The 17,133-nt window shown below is 41.8% G+C and overlaps 2 protein-coding genes across 2 annotated transcripts in view; one reads left to right on the forward strand and one right to left on the reverse strand.

Moving 5' to 3' along the window:
- The first annotated feature begins 84 nt into the window (after window positions 1-84).
- Window positions 85-16,385, forward strand: NDUFA2 (NADH:ubiquinone oxidoreductase subunit A2). The gene is made up of 3 exons (XM_089661547.1): window positions 85-244; window positions 12,756-12,862; window positions 16,100-16,385. Exons 1-3 carry the CDS (start codon window positions 141-143, stop codon window positions 16,189-16,191), a joined length of 303 nt encoding a protein of 100 aa, XP_089517673.1. The 5' UTR covers window positions 85-140; the 3' UTR covers window positions 16,192-16,385.
- The window catches only part of TMCO6 (transmembrane and coiled-coil domains 6), a 58,339-nt gene continuing 57,509 nt past the window's right edge, over window positions 16,304-17,133 (reverse strand). The window contains exon 14 of the mRNA XM_089661443.1: window positions 16,304-16,438. Within this exon, the coding sequence (XP_089517569.1) occupies window positions 16,397-16,438 (42 nt within the window). The 3' untranslated portion in view covers window positions 16,304-16,396. The remainder of the gene's footprint in view (window positions 16,439-17,133) is intronic.

The following is a 17,133-nucleotide window of genomic DNA, read 5'->3' on the forward strand; positions in this document are numbered from 1 at the left end:
TTCCTATTGGGGCAATCGGTGAATGAGGGGGAAGTACTGCAATTGGGCATCGTAGAATTGCGATTGACTGAGTTCGCTGTCAGTCACAGCTCTGTAAAAGTTTTGATTGGAGGAGAGCTGGGCATGTGTGTAGAGTGAAAATGGCGGCTACCATAGTGAGAAACATCGGGTCAAAGCTAGGACGGAACCTGAGGGAGGTCAGGATCCTTCTGTGCCAGAGGTCTTCGGAGAGTCAGGGGGTCAGGTGAGGCTGGTGGGGTGTAGGCTTTCAGGACTGGGCTGAGGTACTGCAAGGACAGCTGTGTCACCTTCCTGGCAATGTCATATAGACACAGGCAGACTTGTTATTGATAAAGATGTGAGGGGAGAGGGACCTGTACCCACATGCATGACATCGGAAGTGTAGAATGATCCAGACTTGCAGCATGCTTTGTAATAAAGACATCCTAGGACTCAGGAATACAGATGCAGAAGAGCAATGTGTTTATCAAAAGAAACCAAAACTGAACGCAGATCCTTTTTGTTTTCTGTCAGCCCATACTGAGATCAGAATCAAGATCAGTGCAATATATATGTGTGTACATATACTACATACTGTACATGTGATTGCATGGATGGTTATGTGTCTGTCCACTGATCCCATGCTGAGCAGAGGGTGGATGACAGCTCTTTGGCCATTCAGTTTCTGCAGAACGAACACAGACCGCCCGCTCTGCTCTATGGGTGGTCAGTTGGTAGGGTTACCACCTCATCCCTTTAAAACCGAACACATATTATTTACACAGCTTCTGGGTCTGATTAACCACTTGCCTACTGGGCACTTTTGCCCCCTTCATGCCAAGGCCAATGTTCAGATTTCAGCGCTGTCGCCCTTTGAATGACAATTGTACGGTCATGCAACACTGTACCCATATATGACATTTTTATCTTTTTTTTTCACACAGAGCTTTCTTTTGGTGGTATTTAATCACCGTTGGGTGTTTTATTTGTTGCACTATAAACAAAAAAAGAGCAAAACATTTGAAAGAAAAATGTTTTTCTTTGTTTCCCTTATAAAATATTGCAAACGGATAATTTTTCTCCTTCACTGATGTGAGTTGATGAGGCTGCACTGATAGGCAGCACTGATGAGGTGGCACTGGTGGGCATTGATGATACTGCACTGATGATTCTGCACTGATATGTAGCACTGATGGGCATTGCTGGGTGGCATTGACTGGTGGAACTGCTGGATAGCACTGCTGGGTGGCACTGGTCATCTGGACACTGATCATCAGTGCCGATCTGCTTTGTGACAGCTGCCGATTATCATTAGTACTTTCCTCACACTGTGACAGCAACTGTATTTACTCAGTGATCTGCTGTGTCATTGGACACAGCTGATCACGTGGTAAAAGGCCACTGTGATTGGCCTTTTACCACATCACATGATCAGCTATATCCGTACGACACAGCAATCACGGAGATCGCCAGGTGCGTGCCGCTGGGCACTTTCTGGGAGGACGTTATATGATGCCTTCCCAGAATTAGACAACTGCGCTGTAGCTGTCATTCGGATATAGCATGGTAAGGATGTGATTTAAGGAGGTAGTTAAACTCACTAGATGTCTTATCTACATTAAATTAACCTCAGAACATGTGTAATTAATATGTGTTCAGTTTTAAAGGGATGATGTGGCAACCCTAGCGGTCGGGTATAAACGGACTGTGCTGTGCTGTCCATTTACACACAATTGTCCTCCAATATCAGGGGTGTCCAGCTCACGGGCATAATGCAGGAGATTTATTTCAGGTACTTATATAGCACCATCAATTTACGTAGCACTACATATATATATTTTATTTTAGTACATTCACATCAGTGAAAGGGTTAGTCACCTTAGGCTGGCCATACATTATACAATTTTCTTGAGAATTTTGCTTTAGATTTACCAAAAACCATATAATATGAGGTAAAACCTAAACTACACTTTCAATTATATCCAATTAGGCAGGCCCTTGCACTACATAGTTGAAGGTAAATCTAAAGAAAATTGGACAGAAAATTTTATAGTGTATGGCCAGCCTAACCCTCGAGCTTACAATCTAAGGTCCCTACTTCACATTTATACATACACATACTAGGGCCAATTTAGACAGGATCCAATTAAGCTACTAGCATATCTTTGGAGTGTGGGGGGAAGCCGGAGTACCTAGAGGAAACCCACACAGGCACAGTGAGAACATACAAACTCCAGGCAGGTGGTGCCGTGGTTGGGATTTGAATTAATGACCTTAGTACTGCCAGGCAGAAGTGCTAACCATTTAGCCTCTGTGCTGCCCTGGGAGATTTCAGCATGCGGTCCAGGGCATATCTGGAAGAACCCCATGCAAGAAAAGCCACGGCAGCTAGCACATATGGAGCGTTGCAGGGGATACCGTGTATACCCATTTGCATAGAAGCCACAGCAGCACAGAGAATGCAGGAATGAGCAAAGCTAAAGGGATGCCAGGGGTGCCCTCTTTGTAAAAGCAACAACTAAAGCAGGGACTCTACATAGCACCAGGCAAGTCAATGCCGCTGTATTGTGTGTGTGTGCCTACCACCTCCCCTCACATTTGTCAACTGTTATTAAATTCACAGTTTGTAAAATACATGATTTTTACATCTATCCATGAATGTCTATTACGGATAGTCACAGACAGATGTAAAAATCACAGATTTTTACAAGTTCACACTGCTGCGAGTTTTGTGATGATCAGATACAGTGTAGGTACAGATAAAGTGCTTTAAGATATGACTGGCAGCCCTGCACATCTGTAAAGAGCAGCGTGTTTTGGTTGCAGGTGTGGGATCAGCTGAGATACTTGCACCCAAAACACGCTGCTCTTTACCGATGTGCAGGGTTGCCAGTCATTCTTAAAGGGGATCTACACTGTAGCTGAACACCACAAAACAAAAACACTATTTAATTAGTTTTTAGTATTCAAAGCAAAATCCCTCATCCATCCATGTCTCCATGTGTTATTTTGCTGAGAAATCACTTTGAAAAACACTCCCCAGAATTTTTGGCTGTGGCCATCTTGACTAAGGGCAGATGATTCATGTAGCATTTACTTTCTTGAATCCATCTGTGCTTAGCTCAGGTATGCAGGCAGGAGGGTGTGCTTAGCTGAGAAAACTGCTCCTCCCCTCCTGAAGACTCCTGGGATGTATGACCAGCATAAGAACTAGGAAGTAACTGAAGAAATAGATAAAAAAAGTTTAAGGGCTAGTTCAAATTAGATGCAGAGAAAAAAAAAAACCCTCGCTAGACTGCATCAAAAATGCATGCTTAGGGTTTTCCATGTATTCCAATGGCCTTCGTTCACACTAGTGCAGTCAGTTCCAGACAGTTTCTGGTGCAGAAAAAAAGTAGAACGTGCTGCAGTTTTTCTGCACAGAATTGTACTGGAACATGGCAAACTGCATCAAAACTGCACAGCAACGGAGTGCGGTGTGAACTGTTAGCAAAAACATATCCGGAATGCATCCAGAGTGCATTTTTGTGGTGTGAACTGGCCCTAAAACAAGTAAATAGAATATACCTTCCTATCTATTTACTAATGCTAGCAGCATGATTAGAAATCGTCAATTTTCATTGAGAGAGTGAAGTTCCGCTTTAATGGCATATAAAAATGCAGCACATTTTCAGGTGCGGGAAACAACTGGAAATTTCATGGTGGAAAAGCACCATGCAACTTCAGCGCATCTTCTGTCTGATCTAAATGCAGCCCGTTGTCTTTAATGGGCCTGTGTACACAGGCATGTAAACTTGTAGATCAGTATAAAAAAAAAAAATCTCCATTGCTGGGCACTATTGTACATTCAAATACACATGTATGAAACAACCCAAGAAAAGCTAGAATAATTTTTACATGCATGTACGCTTGCACGTTTAATGTACAGGCCATCCTCTCGTTTTTATGCAGGAAGTTCCTGCCATGAATTGGATGTTCATTTCATATATCAGTACCGTGTGCAAGTCCTTCTTTTTTTTTTTTTTTTTTTGCAGGATCTTTCTACCAGCACAATCCTTCTTTGATTATCAATTTTATGGTTCTGTGTGCATGTACAGTTGTCATTTACCAATCCCTAAATGTGGTGTCATTAGTTTTCTTTTTTCTTTCCTTTATTTTTGCCTGGTGATCCAGCAAATAACACGCTTCCTGTTTAAGGGTGTCTCCTGTTTAAGGGTGTCACCCTATGACAGAAGCATTGTCAGTCTGGGGAGAAGGTAGAGTTAGATGTATTAGCAGATGTAGAGGTGTAGATGAACTTGATTAACACATTACAGTGTAATTCCAGGCTAGAATGAACTAAATTTAAAGATGAGCTCACCTTCCCTAACATCTTGTATTCAGGGTGTAACATGTAAGCACTCATGCCCAGTGGGTCTGATCATGGGCACAATGCGTTCTAGGCTCCTAGTAAAAAAATAATAAATTAATGCTTTTTTTTTATTTGCAAGAGGATGTGGATTTATTCTTTTTTTTGTACAAAGGTGAACTTATCCTTTAAAACTATTTCCACCCTCCATGACCAATTTCCCCCCCCCCCATTCTTCCTTTAACATCTATATTTATTATCCTGTGGAAGAAAGATGCTTATACTTACCAATTTTTAGGGTTCTCTGGTCTGGTCTGGTCAGGTCAGGCAATCGGTTCCCAGCAACCGGCTTCAGGAGAGGAGAGATCACCGACAGCTATGGAATGCATGGACGGTGTTGCCACCCATAGGCTTACTATGGGGTATTCATTGTTGGCTGGCCCTCCTCTTTCTTGAACCGGCTGCTGGGAGCCAATCATGAGACTGGAACGGAGGTCCCTGAGAATAGGTAAGTATACACATCTTTTGTCAACAGCAGGGGTCTCCAAACTTTCCAAAGGGCCAGTTTACTGTCCTTCAGACTTTAGGGGGGCCGGATTGTGGCCAGCGGGGGTAGAAAAAGTCTCAGGGCCAACATCAGTGAGAGTAAACAAGGTCTCAGGTGTGTTCAGTTGCATAATGCATGTGGTTAGTAAGGGTAGTGCCCCATCATTGCTATCACTGGAAGGAATATTAGCCCATCACTGATGTTAGTGGATGGAATAGGGCCCCATGATTGATATTAGTGGGCAGAATAGTGTCCCATTGCTGGTGTCAGTTGGGGTAATAATGTCCCACTTTTAGTGTCAGTGTTATGCAGGCCATAGACGGGTTGTTTATCGTCCGATTTTTCGTCCACGGAAAAATCGCCCGATAATCATGGCATTAGTGGGACCAGCCCGTTTTTCGCAGATCTCCTCATTTATTTTTATGGGTCATGCTGGAAAATCCGCGAAAAACTGCCGTTTTCCGTGGACGTGGGTGGCAGCATCAGCAACGGGGCTGACCGATTTTTCGTTTATCGGCCGATAATTCGGCCCGTCTATGGCCTGCCTTAGGAATAGTGCTCCAAGGGCCAGATAAAGGCTAGCAAAGGGCTGCAGTTTGGAGACCACTGGTCTACAGGGTAGTTAGTAAAGGTGTTAGAAGGGGGGTAGGGTGGGACTAGTTTTAAGCTTAGTTATAGCCTGAAATTCCATTTAAAGCTGAATTGTTCAGCTAAAACTTTTTAAACCGTTGCAGCAAACAGTTTTTTGTTTCCTTTTGTGATAAAGGTTTATGAAAATCAAACCAATCTAACTATTGTAAGCACCCCATCACTGTTAAAGTGGAACTAAAGTCCGCAGTACTTACATCTGTTTTAACAGTCCTCACTGGCACCAGCATCTTTACCTCCGCTTCTTCTTGGCGCCAGTCTTTGCTGTCTTGATTGGTCATCCCACGATGACATTACTCCTGCACATACGCAATGAGCCAGGATGTAAACTGAGCTCAGTGTACATTCTACAGATAACTGAGCAGGCAGGCAGCTTTATTTTATTGTAGAAAAGACATTGTGCATGTCTTCTGCAATAAAGAGCTTGCCTGCTGAATGTTTTTTTTTTTTTTTTTTTTTTTTTTTTTAAATTTAAGACTTTAGTTCCACATTAAAGTGGAAGCTAAGCCCTCCTATCCTTTTCAGCCAAGGAAGCTGCCATGTTAGCTTCTGTTTGATCTGCAACTGCCATGATGCTGCACATGTGATCAGTTATGACTCCAGATATTTGATGGTTTGACAGTTTGGTTGAGAGCAGAAGCAGCTGTGACAGTTACAATACTGTGCAAAAATGACAGGCAGGTGTGAAGAAATTATGTAAAGTGAGAATGATTTAAAAAATATATATTTTAATAGTTTATTTTGATCAATTTGAAAAATCTAAATCAAATCAATAGTTGGCGAGACTACCCTTTTTGGCTTCAAACCAGCATCAATTCAATTCATCAAGCTTTTTTGAAGAAGCAGAAAGAAATGGGCAATGTTGAGGACTGTAGATGCAGTGATCAGCCAAGGAAACAATGCAGCAGATTACTTCCCTTTGACAACAGAAGATGTCCAGCAGTGCCATCAGCACAGAACTGGTGCAAACCAGTGGGACCCAGGTACACCCATCTACTGTCTGGAGAGGTCTGGCCCAAAGTGGTCTTCATGGAAGAATTGTGACCAAAAAGCCATACCTTTTGATGTGGAACAAGGGTAAGCGACTCAACTATGCTCGAAAACATAGAAACTGGGGTGCAGAGAAATGGCAGCAGGTGCTCTGGACTGAGTCAAATCTTGGAATACTAGGCTGTAGCAGAAAGCATTTTGTTCACAAAGGGCTGGAGAGAGGTACAATAGTGAGTGTCTGCAGGCAACAGTAAAGCGTGGTAGATGTTTCTTGCAAGTCTCGGTCTGCATTTCTGCAAATGAAATTTCGGCCACCGAAACATATCAGCCGAAAATAGCTCTGTCGGCATTTTGCCATTAGGAAAAATTTAGCCAATACAGGGGACTGTGTGTACTGCAGATGTGGGGGGTGGCGGTGAAAGGAAGGAGAGGAGCAGTGTATACAGTGACTGGCTGTCACTATTTGTCGGTGCCGGTTTTTAAATGCAGTTGCCGGGGGTTTTTTTCTTCACTATAGCTCAGAGAATCAGCTGTCGCTTTCCCCGAGCTAGAAGAAACAAAGTTTCTTTTTAGTTTCTTTCCCAAGCTAAAAGAAACCGTTTCCTTTAGCTCCGGGGAAAGTGACAGCTATGTAAAGAAAATAAACAATCTGGCATTTATGTTTAAAAACCAGCACTGACATATAGTGACAGTCAGTGAGGGAGCCTGTCTGTATACACTGCTCCTTTCCTGCCCCCTCCTTGCACACACTGCCCCCTTAGAAAGAGGACCTGTCACTTATATGCTATCACAGAGGGTACTATTGGACCCCTATGTGATAGCAATAAAATGATCAGTTAAAGAAAAAAAAATATATACATGAAAATAGAAAAAAAAAATTGGAGCCTCCCCCCCCCCCCCCAACATACACAGACGTTTCGGTTTTCGGCAACATGCATTCTGAATTTTCGGTATCGGTTTCGGCACCAGAATTTCCATTTCGGTGCACCACTACTTTAAATGATGGCAGGTGTAAACTGACTCCTATTTAACATGATTTTGAATGTGATTGATTAAGGCTGCTTTCACACTGGTTCGCCTCAAAAACGCTTGAAAAATGACTACCCTTTTTTTAAGGGCGATTTTCAAGCATTTTTCAAGCGTAACATCCTGGACATGTTACTTACTTTTGTAGCTCAAAGTGGGCAGATTTGCACATTTTAATTCACTAAAAAACGCTGCTAAAATACCGCATGAGTTATTTTATCAAGTCATGATAGTGAAAATCATGCGTTAATGTTTCAGCTCTCAGCGGGGTTCCCCACTGACAGCTGAATGTAAAAGAAAGAATTGCTGTCAATATGTAAAGGGTGGGGCCATCACGTATGTGAGCCTGCCCCCATGTGACATCATTGACCCAATATGCCCCGGTCGATGATGTTGTACGGGGCGGGGTCACGTGAATGATGTCACTGGGTGGCCCCGCCCCTTACTTATTTAAGAACTATTAAGCCAGCGGAGCAGTCATCGGCTGCAGGCATCGTGATTGACGTTGCATCTACTTTGGGGGACATTCTTTTATTTTCCTTCTTTTAATAGAACACTCGCTCATTTTCCTGACCTGCTGGCCTGCATGCTTGGATAAGGGTCTGGTATGGATTTTGGGGGGACCCCATGCCATTTTTTTTTTCTATGATGGGGGTTCCTCTCAAAATCCATACCAGACCCAAAGAGCTTGGTATGGATGGAGGGGGGGACCCCATGCCAGTTTTTAATTTTTATTTGCCGACAGTTCTTTCTTTTACATTTCAGCTGTCAGTGGCGAACCCTGCTGACAGCTGAAACAGCCAGATCTTCCACATGTGCGGTGTGTTTTTGGGGCGCTTACTATGTATTTCAATGGGAAGATGTGTTTTTGAGGCTTTTTTTTTTTTTTTTTGCAACTCCCCAAACATGCCTCAAAGATGTTTTTACACCACAAGTGCATCGCCTCAGTGTGAAAACTTGCATAGATATACATTCACATACACAAGGAAGCAGTTTTCTTGAGCTTTTCAGGGTTTTTTTTGTTTGTTTTTTTTACGCAAAAATGCTTCAAAAACTCCTCACTGTGAAAGCAGCCTACATCCCCTGTTATAAGAGGGTGTGCACACTTATGCAACCACATTATTTTAGTTGTTTTATGTTTACTCCACCCCCCCCCCCCCAAAAGATTTTAGATTGTTTTTCAATTGATTTGTACAGTTTATAGGTCACATTAAAGGTGGAAAAAGTTATGAAATTATTTGTCTTTTCTACATCACAGAAACCAGACATTTTAACAGGGGCATGTAGACTTTTTATACCACTGTACCTGCTAAGTTCCTTGAAAAACCGTGTGTGTGTACCTAGAAGAATTGATGCTGTCTTTGAAGGCAAAGGGTAGTCACACCAAATATGGATTTGATATCTGTTCATTTAGTTAACTGATAAAAATAAACTATTAAAACTTCTATTTCTGAAAGCATTCTTCATTTACAGCATTTTTTTCATAACTTCCTATAACTTTTGCACAGTACTTTACATTCCGGGAATGTAACTGTTTTTTGAAACTGTTCAATCAGTGGGTTCAGTCCTTCCTTAATTTGTGTCTCAACCCTCTAGCTTCTACTTTGTCTGGACAGCTTGGTCTGTTAAAAGAATTTGAAAAATAACAGACTTACTTGCTGTGTCACCAGGTGAATATAAAGGAAAAAAGCCTTCGCCTGGGTTCACACTATGCGGTGTGGGACATTGCATGTAATTTCCACAGGAATCGCACCACTTTCCTGTGCAAATTACATGCAAATGTCTGTGCGGTGTGATTTGAGCCATACATTTTGTATGGCTCAATTTACATCGCATCCACACCAAAAAAGGTGCAGGACTTTTTTTTTTTTTTTCTTAAATCTGAGCCTGACTTGTCAGGGCTGCAACTATGGGAACATGTTACATGTTCCCAAAGGTGAACTTATCCTTTAACCATTTACTGTACAAGTAGGTTATACTGCCATTTACAGGAGTATGTGCACCAAAAACGAACCCAGGCAGCTCAGTTGGTTGGCTTAAAGCCCAACTCCAGGTAGTTATGTTTACATTTTTTAAATGTTGCGATTTTTTTTAAAAAACCTCATTTTATAGTAATGAAGTAGAGGTGTGTAAACCCCACTGAGCAGCTACTGGCCACATTGGCATAGTGTCTATTACATAAAATAGAAATGGTGTTGTGCCTCTTCCTCTTCTATGATATTCACACAGACTGTGTTTAGCCTGTGAATAGTTTTAACAAATATGCTCTTTGCTGGTGGTCATCTCTTTAGTGCAACACTGGATGACATTTTTAAGAATTACTCTTCCTACATATGCCTTGAAATAGGAGAAAGAACTTGGTCAGCATCTAGAAGTGGAAGACTGGATCCCAAATTTAGCGAATGACAAAATTTCATCTCCCTCAATAGAATCATACTTTAAATTGCTCTCGGCAGTTATTTTCCTAAAATCTTTCCCCCCTCCCTACAATGTTTCCTGGAATGTGATGAAATTGGCACATTTTAACAGATTTGGTGGACATACCTGCTGGCGTGCGCTTTGTCTGAATTCCTAGAGCAGCCATTCTCAATCAGGTTTTGTGGAACCCTAGAGGTGACTTGAGTTGTGGTCAATTGACTTCCCATTTGATAGCGCTTGCATAATATCAGGATCAGTGCCAATTGGCAAAGCCAGCAGCATGACATAAATTCTCTTTTTAGCTATCTGTAAGGATTGTATTCTGCCTACCACTCTAAGTGTTGCATTCTTCCAACTAACCATCTGAATTGGTTTTAGTTGGGGTTCCCTGAGAACTGAAAGGTATTTTATGGGTTCCTCTGGGGTAAAAGGGTTAAGAGAGGCTGACCTAGGGTATGCCAAATATGCTTTTCCAACAACATTTCAATGAGTACCCACAGACGCATTACACCTTAAGCAACATTCGGAATCCAGCATTCTCAGTTTAAACTAATGACATTCTTCATGGCAAAACTGGAACTCCTATAACTTAGATCCACAAGAGCTTATATCCAGAGAAACATGGATTATGTGCAATGTTTCTGAATGATGAAAAATGACCCTTTGTGAAGGTGTGGTCCCCCTCAATCGAATGTTACCTCCCCCAAATTTTGACTGCTGCCTCTTGAACTTTAGACTGTGCTAAAAATCCCCCTACCCCTCACCTATTTTTCCTCACTTCTATGCTTTCCTTCTGTCCATGGATACTTTTGCGCACTACTTCACAATAATACAAAAGAGCTAATTGATATTGTGCATATCTACGTTACATTGGATGGCATTATATCTGGTATACCGTAACCCTGTCTATGTTCTCTTTTATTCCTTGTGTTTTAACTTAAAACGTCAGTAAAAATAATTAAACAAAGGCTTCTGTCTTACACTGACTTCTGGGTCAGTTATATTTACATCTCCTGGGTTCAAAATTTGTTTTGTCAGTCTTTTCAAATATAATCTCAGTCCATTCCTGGGGAATCAAATGAAAAGAAACACCACTTCAAGTTAGGCACTATAAGCCCTTCACAGTCCTCCCATGCAGGTGCTCACCAAAGTACACACTGGAACAAGGTAGATAAATGGCTGCACACCACCATCGGACTGTTCATTAATTTATTCCATAAAATATCAAAAAGACAGCACACCAACACCAAGGATACAGAATAGCTGTTGACGCGTTTCACACATTGCTGTGCTTACTCATAAACAGTTATTAGTAAGCAAGGCATTGTGTGAAACACACCAACAGCTACTTTGTATCCTCTTTGTCAGTGTGCTGTCTTTTTGATATTTGATGGAATAAATTAACAGTCAGACGGTGGTGTGTAACCATTTCTCTACCTTGTTTCATTCCCAGGTAGCAGAATGTCTCACAATGAATTCAGAGAAAATAAGTACAAAAATGGTATTATCAAAGCTAACCATTACTTTCCTCACCCACTTTCTACTATTGACCCCTACCCACCTCATTTCATACAATTGCACATTTATTTTATTTAAAATACTCCCTCTCCGCACTTCCAGGAATCTAGTTTAGGTGAGATCGCAGCCTCCTGGGATGCTTGCATCACGTATCCCAGGAGGCCTCACGGTAGACTACAGGGCCTGCACTACTGTGCATCATCGGGGGGACCCGGCTGCAAGAACCAGGAAGAGGCAGCTGGCTCCTGAGCTTAAAGTTCACCTTTGGGAACACGTTACATGTTCCACCCGTTTTTACATGTTCCTATAGCCGCGTCTGCCGCCCATACTATGTCAGATTTGAAAACAGCGTAGCCCCAACCACATAGCCATGTCACTCATCCAGAGTTCTCTGAATTAATGCCTACAAGTCCCAGCAGCCTTAGCGGCTGTCGGCTTGTAGTTTTCAATGAACTACAACAGCACTGTGGAGCGCCGTAGTAGTTCATTGAAGCTTCCTGTCAATATCTGCTTGCTTGTATATACCGTATGGCAAGCAGATATTCTGACAGGTCTGCAGGAGACCTGCATAGCATCAGCAATCTACTGATCGCTGGTGCAATGCTTTACAGGCTGCTTTGGACAAAAATAATAAATGCACATTTTTTTACCTGCAAAAAAGTGCATTTATTATTTTTGTCCAAAAGGTGAACTTATCCTTTTAATTGAACAAGCTGAAGTTAGAAATGGATTGGCTATTATACACCGTTACAACAGATTGTGAGTGCTCCAGGGTTAGTAAATCTCTCCCATAGTATGAAGGGGCCATAAATACATTTTTACTTGTAGAGTTTGCAGAGTATCCTTGAAAATGTGATTGTTTTCCTGTCTTACCAAAATAATTTGTTTTCTCATTCGTAAGATAGTTCTGGCCCTTGTAAGACTTGTGCATGTTTCCTCCTTTTCTAGGCATAGCTGACATGTCTGCTGTACACATGTGTTCAAAGCATATTTATTTTTAAAACCTTTTTTCTTCGTCACATTTGAACCAGTGAGTACTGTTGGTTGCAGTCAGTACAGGTATGCATTTGACTTGGCGCAGGAACAGCAACCTTTGTAATAACAGGAACATTAGGGGTTTGCATTAACACACATAAAATACACATAACTTATTCAGCCATAGTACTGTTTTGCTTTTTCAGCATTTTTTTTTAAAGTTATATTTTTTGTGTTACCAGAGATTCGATATCCTTGAACTGAAATGCTCCTTTCTTTCTTCAGAGACTTTATTGAACAGAACTATGTGGAGCTGAAAAAGGCTAATCCAGACTTTCCCATATTAATCAGAGAATGCTCAGAGGTTCAGCCTAAACTATGGGCACGATATGGTAAGTGTTTGATAACTTTAAACACTGAGTAATTCTACAAGTTCTGCTTTCCATAGAAAACCCTTATGCTTTTCCTTTTTTAAAGGGACTAAACGCTTTTATCATCTAATTACACGTTTACAGATTGTCAAAATAATTTGCATATAGTGCCATTCAATGATTGAGAAATATTGGATAAAAGTGCTCATGTGGCCCAATATCTACAAGTATTTGATTGTGAACATGGTTTGTGATGGTTTTGTGCCATAGGAGTTTATTGATCATTCCTTCCTATGTGAAGGAAAAGGGCTAGCGAGATCTAGAGAAATATTAAGAATACTTTTTAAACGAATGCTACTTTTTATGTTGGCTTTACAGGCCTACTTATGAAGGATTATAGTTCCTGCTTATTTAGCTGCAGTTTCAAAACAATTGCTGCCATTCATTAGGCTGACATCATGGACTGCAAGAAAAAAATGAAAGACGCTGGGATTTGTTTACTACAGGGGTTCAAAATCTTCTCTCAATAAATTGTAACTCTGTAACTCTGTTCACTTTTAAAACCTATCCACATGCAAATGAAATGAACAGGAATTTGCTTTATGAAGTGAAGTGAACACAGTTTAAAGTGAGCCTTCACTCATAATATGGACTTCTTTTCATAATACCTTTTAATTTGTTGCATCCCACTGCCTCCTGATTCCTAACCTAGGCAATGGTGGAAAAAGATCGCCCCTTCCTAGGTTTAGTGTTTCACTCAAGACTGAAGTATCGTTCAGATTCGATCTTGCTCAGACATGCAGAAGGTCTCTGCCATGTACAGGGGTTGGACAAAAAAATAGAAACACAGGATTTGCAGGTGTGAATGCAATATGTTTTGCTGTGAAAGCGAAAAAGATGTAACATTCTTTTGCTACCACTGTGTGATGACACCTAGCTGTCGCTAGGTACAGTATCAAAGGTTGTGATGGCATATAGTTTCTGGAAAAATGTTGTCTGATAAGCATATGTGTGGTCGACATGGTCAACTGATCAAAAGAGACCAAAGAAAAGAACTGCTGCAAAAGTGACTGGAGAGCTCATATCATCTCAAGTGAGATGATTGCTGTCTTCTCAGTCATGACTAGGCAACAACCTTTTGGCTTTGGGCACTGACAGAGGCTGTCAACTGGGATAAATAACGACCAGAAAGGTCATAAAATATTTCCCAGCTCCTGCTGTGTCCCAGAGATTTCCTGGCCTTTAATAAAAAAAAAAACAAAAAAAAAACAGCCCTGATTGTAAGAAAATAGGTGCAGGAACTCGCGCCCCCCTTCTGAGTTACTTGTCTCCGCCCCCTACCCACCTCCAAGCACTGTCCCTTGGTTTCACCCTCTACCCATCTCCCATTACCATCCCTTTTAGAGAATACAGAGCCAAGTATAATTTTGTAGTGTTAAGTAATTTGTATGGAATTTGTTATTGCTAACAAAAGCAGTAAAATAGATCTACCGTGGCCAGCAGCAATAGGCCCCCCTTCCCAGCAACAATAGATTCTCCCAGTAATAATGAACCTCTGCAACAAAATACCACCCCAGCAATAACAGACCCCCAGCAGCCAACATCAATAGACTCTCCAGCAGCCAGCAACAACAGACGTATTTACCACAAGGTACACAAGGAATTTGCCTAGGGTGGCATTTTTCAGGGGGGGCAGCAATGCACCCTGGAAAAATGAACACACACCGCATGGGGACCAGGTGGGATCCAAGAGATCCTGTGCGCTGCTTGACGGTGTATGCAGAGCCTGACTTTCATTCCCAGGGATGTCCGGAGCTGTGAAGGTGAGTCTCTATGAGTTTCTCCCTCTTGCCAAGGATGGGTGGGGGGTGGCAGCGGGTGTATGGGGGAGGTGGTGGTAGTGGAAGGCTCTCTTTAGCTGGGGGGGTTGGTGTTGGTTAGTGTCAGGCTCTCTCCTTTGGGGGGGATGGGTTGCAGGTTGGGGGGGGGAGGGGTGTTGTATTGGTCAGTGTCAGACTCTCTCCTTTTGGGGGGGGGGGGGGGTGTTATTGGTCAGTGTTATGCTCTCTCCATAGTGGGGGGTGTTGGTCAGTGTCAGGCTCTCTCCGCGGTAAAGGTTTGGGCGGCCGATTTGTGTTGCCTAGGGCAGTACAAAACCTAGATGCAACAACAGATCCCCCACTAGCAACAATGGACTTCCCAGCAACAACAGACCACCATGCAAAAATAGATCCTCTCCAATAACAATAGATCCCCCAGAAGCCAGCATCAATAGACCACCTAGCACATCCCAGCACCCTCCTTGCCATTACATACATTCAGTGCTGGAACTGCGTTCCTGCTGGAAAAAAAAAAAAGCCCTGGTTAGAATTATCAACATGTCTCCTTCATTACACCATAGCATCAACAAACCCTTAGGCATGCTAACAGTTTAAATTTATGTGTAATTCTTGAGCAAAACACTTTCAGAAATCTAGCTCATGCCTATATTTCTAGTAAACATGTGATTTTTTTTTTTTTTTTTTGGCTAGCATTAATCCAATGAAGCTAAATGGAGGTGCTACAATTCCACATTTAACCGGCAGATGGCGCTGCTAGAAGCTGGAATTACAGTTCTCAGGCCGGGGGGGGGGGGAATAAGCTCAGTAGCTACTAAAGGGTTTTACAAAATAGTATGGTTACTAGAGTTTGGACCTCTTATTCATTGTATTTTTTGAAGGACTAAAGCGGTTTTATAAATATCACAGCCTTTGTAATTATATATGGCAGGATATTTTTGTTGTATGGTCAGCATTAGAGTAACTGCATACTGGATTTGCATTCATGTGGTCAAAAATGCACAATGCATCAACATATACTTTAAACATCCTTAGTTGCTATAACACCTGTATTTATCAGTCCCATTCATAATACTGGAAATGATACCAGTTGATAAATTTTCATGGCTGTTCAAGGAAAATCTGTTTGCAATCAGTTATGTTTTGGTTCTGCATGTATGGTCTTTTACAGTGTACTGTCTCAACAGCACTACATTGTGTTTAATACAGAATCAAGTTCCCTCCGTGCTGCCGATTTCACTAAACTCCATGGGCATTGTCTCTGCCAGTTTAGTGGGTACTTTTGAGCCATCAGTAGAAAAAGCGTTATCCTTCTGAATGGCACTGGGTACTGTCTGTGCACACCGTGACATCATATTCTAATTGTAGTGTAAGCAATTTAATGCTTTTTGGTATAACATATACAATTTTCTATTTGCAGAATTTGGAAAGGAGGTGAGCGTCTCCCTTAATAATCTAAAGGCTGAACAAGTAGCCAAAGCCTTAGAGTCTGTTGCGAACAGCAAGCCATAAAGCATCCCATTTAATCATACTAATGGATACAGTTTACCCTGATGGACTCCATGGTAAAAATACTTTGCATTTTGGACTGTATTATATCAATCACATCACAGAAATCAAACGCTGCATTGAACCATCTTTAACTTTATTAGAAAAATATAAATGCATCTTGAACAAATGACAATAATAAAAAATATTCTAAAGTCCTCCTTTTTGTTCACTCCATAGCTTTATGTCCTTCTGCACTGTGTTCTTTGATCTGCAGGGAAGAAAATTTCACACAAATATATTTCAAATGTCTAACTGACTTGTGGCAATTTCTTTTGAATATATGTTTCTTCTCTGTAAGAAGATAAAGTATGGCAAAATGCATCTTTTAAAGGCATTGAAAATACTTTGTGGTTAAAGCAGAATTCCACCTGAAAAGGAAAAAAAATAAGTCAGCAGCTACAAAAACTGTAGCTGCTGACTTTTAAAATACAGACACTTACCTGTCCCTCGGTCCAGCACTGGTTTCACCGGACGTCTTCTCTCCCTGGCGCCAGCATCTTCAGTGTGGGCACCCGGCTGTGACCGCTTGCAGCTTCACAGCCAGGTGCCCACTGCGCATGCCCGAGAAGTGCTGCACTTTGTGAATGGCCCCGTAGGTTTCTGGGACCTGTCACGTGTCCCAGAAGACTACGGGGAGCGAGGGGGGAGGAAAACTTCCGATCGCCTAGGCGATCGCAGTGGAGGTGGGTAGCTCCCCAACTTCCCCCCCGCTTCCCAAAAGTGCCAATCCTTATTTATTTCAGGTACTTATATAGCACCGTCAATTTACGCAGCGCTTTTACATAGATATATTGTACATTCACATCATTCCCTAACCCTCAAGGGGTGTACAATCTAAGGTTCCTAACTTACATTCATACATACTAGGGCCAATTTAGACAGGAGCCAATTAGCCTACCAGCA

Source organism: Staurois parvus, unplaced genomic scaffold (assembly GCF_062004578.1).
Source record: "Staurois parvus isolate SC_StPar_1 unplaced genomic scaffold, SC_StPar_1.0 ptg000006l, whole genome shotgun sequence".
Lineage (NCBI taxonomy): Eukaryota > Metazoa > Chordata > Amphibia > Anura > Ranidae > Staurois > Staurois parvus.

Excerpts from the sequence above, each read along its gene's own strand:
- NDUFA2 (XM_089661547.1), top strand. The coding sequence starts at position 141 with ATGGCGGCTACCATAGTGAGAAACATCGGGTCAAAGCTAGGACGGAAC. Across the intron at positions 245-12,755 it reads TCGGAGAGTCAGGGGGTCAG|AGACTTTATTGAACAGAACT; the intron begins GTGAGGCTGGTG and ends TTCTTTCTTCAG. Across the intron at positions 12,863-16,099 it reads TAAACTATGGGCACGATATG|AATTTGGAAAGGAGGTGAGC; the intron begins GTAAGTGTTTGA and ends TTCTATTTGCAG.